General features: G+C 66.1%; 1 protein-coding gene across 1 annotated transcript in view; it reads right to left on the bottom strand.

Moving 5' to 3' along the window:
• Positions 1–826: 826 nt before the first annotated feature.
• Positions 827–4,463, bottom strand: part of Il3ra (interleukin 3 receptor subunit alpha) — a 5,163-nt gene continuing 1,526 nt past the window's right edge. The window contains exons 2-7 of the mRNA XM_023706891.1: positions 4,090–4,208; positions 3,377–3,406; positions 2,194–2,305; positions 1,819–1,924; positions 1,257–1,338; positions 827–1,154 (exon numbers count right to left, since the gene is read on the bottom strand). Coding sequence (XP_023562659.1) covers positions 1,086–1,154; positions 1,257–1,338; positions 1,819–1,924; positions 2,194–2,305; positions 3,377–3,406; positions 4,090–4,208 — 518 coding nt within the window. The 3' untranslated portion in view covers positions 827–1,085. The remainder of the gene's footprint in view (positions 1,155–1,256; positions 1,339–1,818; positions 1,925–2,193; positions 2,306–3,376; positions 3,407–4,089; positions 4,209–4,463) is intronic.

Genomic DNA, 4,463 nt, shown 5'->3' with positions numbered 1-4,463 from the left:
CGCCGGGCGGGGCGGCCCCCGCGTCCGCCCCCAGGGTCCACGCGAGGCGGGCCGGAGTCCGGCGCTCGGCCCCGCCTCGCCGCTACGTATTTATTTAAGCCCAGAATCACGGCTCCATTTGTACTTCACGCCAGACCCCTGCCCGGGGCGGCCCGTCGGGCACTGTGCAGACCAATAAAGCGGGCATGGACGCGGGCGCCCCTGTGTTCACCGGCGCGGGTCTCCGCGGCGCGCACGCGGATGCACCCCCGAGCCCCCTCCGGGCCGGGCCGGGCCGGCAGCTTCCTTTTGGCCTCCCTCCTGAGCATAGGACCTTCGTGCTGAGCTATTTTTCGGTCACTTTGAGCCTGTGCGCATCTGATTCAGGCAGGTCTCAAACACGGGGATCCTCCTGCCTCAGCCTCCCAGGTGCTGGTGCAGGCCCCTGGGCGAGCTTGTCCATTGCGTGCGCAGGGCTGGGGATTTGGGCGCTCCCCGAGCTGCGTTTGTAGCCGTTTTTAGGGTTCCATTCAGCGCTTGAGTTTGGCCTCACGCTGGGGGTTCTCCTGCCTCCGACTCCCAGGATGGCAGGGTTACAGGTGTGCACCCCCTGCCTGGAGTTGGGAGGGTTGGACGCCCCCTGTCAGTGAATGGGGAACCCTTCCTAGGGACGGCTGGGGCTTGAGCCATTGGGTGGGGGGCCCTGGCCTCACTCGGCCCTTGTCTGCGCCTCCTGTGGGGTCCACTCCAACCGTTGGGGCAGACCAGCCAGGACCTCGACCCCAGAGACGTATCCGAGGCCCTTGACTGGCCCCGCGAGCCAGTCCAGCGTCTAGCAGCGGGCTATTTGTACTTTTTATTTTGGTGGTTTTGAGGCAGAGTCTGGCTGTGTAATGCACACGCTCCCTGGCCTCGCTCTACAGTCCAGGCTAGGTGGGCCCGGGGAGACCCTCCTGCCTCGGCCCCCAAGGCAGCTGCTTGCTTTTCCCAGCATTGAAGGCTTTTGCCCGGGACTCTCCGCCTAAGCTGGCGTCTCCAAATCAGGGCACCAGCCCCATCTGTCATGCACCCGCCCCTCTGGCAGCAGCAGGACCCCCAGGCCCGTCTCATTTCTCCTCCACGACGAGCTGCACCTCGCTGACGGGGCAGTCCTCCTGGCTGGCCGTCCAGGGCATCTGTGGGGGCCGGCAGGCAGTGTTGTCCTGGGTCGCCTTCCCCATCGCCGCGGGCCGCCCCCCAGCCAGGCCGTCCACGCATCCCCGTGGGCCCCCACCTACCAGCTCTCCGTCCCGCGGGGCGTCGGCCAGGGGGTTCTTCATGGGCGGGAGCCGCGGGAAGACCCTGGTCAGGAGTCCGGACCTGCGAAGACAGCGCGGAGGCTGGGACTCGGGCGCGTCTGGGGAGGATGGGGTGTCGCAGCCCTGTTCTCTTACATCCACAGTGGACCTTCCCTCATTCCCTCCCGACCTTTATTTTGAGAGGAGAATTTGATCTTTGTGAGATAAGGTCTCACTGGCCAACTCGGCCTGGCCTTGAGCTCACTGTAGCCCAGGCTGGTCTCAAACTCGCAGAGATCCTCCTGCCTCAGCCTCCCGAGTGCTGGGGTCACAGGCCTTGCCCCTGGGACAAGGTCTTGCTGAGCAGCTGGGCTGGGCCCGGAGCTTGAGCTCCTCCCGCCTCAGCCTCGTCCAGGTGCTGGGGACTGCCCCAGGGACAGACGGTGAGAGTGACCGGGTGGACACCGAGCCATGCGTGGCAGGACCTGCCTCCGCCGGCCCTCAGCGCTCGGGGTCCCTACGCCCACGGCCCCGAGCAGAAGCAGAGGCCCGCGCAGCCTACCTTCTGCAGGCGACAACGGCTGCCCCCGCGAGGAGCACGGTGCCCAGGGCCACCGGCAGGGCCGTGCGCCAGAGGCGCGCGTGGGAGCTCTCCGCGGAGTCGCACACTGCAGGGACGAGCGCGGGGCTGAGGGGGACACAGCAAGGCCAGCTGGGGGTGCCAGGGCCTCCTGCCCTCGGCACGCAGCAGCAGGCGTGGGGAGCCCCCCGTGTCCCAGGCCCCCCGAGCCTTGGGGACGTGGAGCAGGAACCCCAAGAGCAGCCTGTACTCTTCGGTGCTGGGAATTGAACTCGGGACCTCGCGCTTGCCAGGCGGGCGCTGTGCGGCCCAGAGCTACCTCCCCGGCCCGAAGGACCCCAGCAGGGCGCTGCCCACCAAAGGTTTGGGGCGTGCTCCAGGCCGTCCAGACCCCGTTCAGCTTGGGCCTGGCTCTGATCTGCGCCGAGTAGGTGCCAGGGTTGGGGAGCAGGAACCAGTTCTCGGAGAGCTGCCGTTTGCAGAGACGGCGAAGAGGAGGAAGGAAGGAGAAGGGTGGTTGGTGGGCGGGGTACAGCAGGCCAGGTGTTGACCCAGCTGGGGTGTCACTGCCCCAGAGTGCACAGGCTGCAGCCGGGGGACGCCGAGGCCTGGGGGGCGGGGTTCGTGGGAGCTACAGATGAGGTGGGCCTGCGCTGGGAGGCGTCGGGGCCTTTAAGAGGCGGGGCTTGGTGACGTCACGGGGCGTGGCCTGGACGTGCGTACAGGCGACCCGGCTCCCGACTGTCAGAATGGAAGGCGCGCTCTAGGGCCTGCCCGGCTCTGCTCTGCTGCCTCGCTGCAGCCCGAGGGAGGAGGCCCAGCCCGGCCTGAGCCCAGTCAGCCTTTTTTGAGTTTTTTAAAGAAATTTGAGGCAGGGTCTCACTATGCAGCTCAGGCTGGTCTCGAACTCGCAGAGATCGTCCTGCCTCAGCCTCCCAAGTGCTGGGATCACAGGCATGCCCCGCTGCGCCCGGCAGCCTTGCCTTTTTTTAGGCTGATTGCTGACCTCAGTTTCGTCACCTCAGTGCAGAACTGAGTCACACACAAGGCTGAATCTGGCCACAACCAGCGATGACCACACGCTGGAAGGCCTTGAAGAGGGCATTCCCCAAAAGATGTCCAACTCCAGAACTTGGAAAATGAGGAATTTTGCTGATGGGATAGAGACTGAGACACAGAGATGACGCACAGAGCTATAAGGCAGAGATGGGGAGACCCAGAGACAGACGACAGGGATGGGACACAGGCGCAGGGCGGCCGGCCTCCGGGATGCCCCCGTGACACAGGGACCGCCTACGGCCGTGCCCCAGCACCGCCACCCTGGTGCCCACTGGACCAAGGCCGAGAGCAGGGCCAGGCGCCCACAATCCCGGGCCCTCCTCCTGCAGGCGCCCAGCTTGACGTCTCCATTTCTGGGGCCTCGCTGCGGGCACAAAACCCGCCTTGGGGAGCAGGCGCCGGGGCGTGAGCTCGGCCTGTCCCGCAGGGCCCGGCCCGCGGAGCATGCATGGATGGGCTGCACGGGTCGTGGGACACTCACCAGGGTGGGCTTGGAGGGGCTGCCTGGAATCTGTAACATGAAAACAAGCGGGGTTCTGGAGTCCGTGGGGGGAAGGCAGCCGCGTTCCCAGCCCCGGCTGACAGCGCGGGCGCCACGTGACCAGCCTGTCCTCCCGCACTCGGAGCCTGAGGCAGGCAGAACGGCACCAGGTCAAAGCCACCGGGCTATGCGGCATGCGACTCCGGCTCAAATAAGCAAAATGAAATTCAAACAGCCAGCCAGACAGCTCAGGGGGCTGAATGCCTGCTCAGGCAGATGCAGGGCGCAGGTTCGATCCAGGGCCTGCCGCGCTGGCCCGGCACCCGCGTTTCCTGAGCCTGAGATTGAGGCTGGTGTGGTGTCGCGTGCCTGTAACCCTGGCCTTTGGGAGGCTGTAAACAGGAGGGTCACTACGAGTCCGATCTAGTAGTGAGACCCTGGACACCCTTCCGCAAAATACAGAAAAAAAAAATCAAATATAAGATGACATGGGGGCGCCGCGGAGCATGTGCCGGGCGCTGCGCGACCCGGCCTGGGTGCCCGTCCTGCCTCAGCCTCCTGCTGCTGCGAGGGTGGCAGGCACCTCAGCGCCAGCTCCCTCCGCCCCCTCCTGGTGTGCTCCCGGGTCCCAGGCTCAGGCTCAGCCCGGTGACAGCCATGCCCGCGTCCCACGGTGACCTGAGCGAGGAGCACGCCTGCCTCGGGAGTGTCACCTGCTGCGTCAGGAGCTCGTACTCAAAGCTGTCTGAGAAGTGGCTCTGAGGCGGCGCCCAGGACATGCGGGCCTGCGACTGGTTGCACTCGGTGGTTATGTTGGGGGCGCTGAAGGTCTCTGAGGGGAGGAGAGGGTGGCGTGAGACCCCAGGGCAGGCCGCAGGGACCCCACCTGGCATCTGCCGCAGGCTGGAACTGCGATACTCCTGCCTCAGCCTCCACGATGCGGGGTGACAGCCGTGCACCACTACGCTGGACTACGTTGTGCCTCCGGGTCTGAGTAGCGCGGCTCCGATGCTACCGCCCGTCCCCCTCCTCCACCTCTTCCTCTTCCATCTCCTCCTCCATCTCCTCCTCCTCCATCTCCTCCTCC

This window comes from Octodon degus, unplaced genomic scaffold (genome assembly GCF_000260255.1).
Source record: "Octodon degus isolate 3935 unplaced genomic scaffold, OctDeg1.0 scaffold00274, whole genome shotgun sequence".
Taxonomy (NCBI): Eukaryota; Metazoa; Chordata; class Mammalia; order Rodentia; family Octodontidae; genus Octodon; species Octodon degus.
The sequence above is the reverse complement of the archived record's forward strand: the minus strand, read 5'-3'. Positions and strand labels throughout refer to the sequence as shown.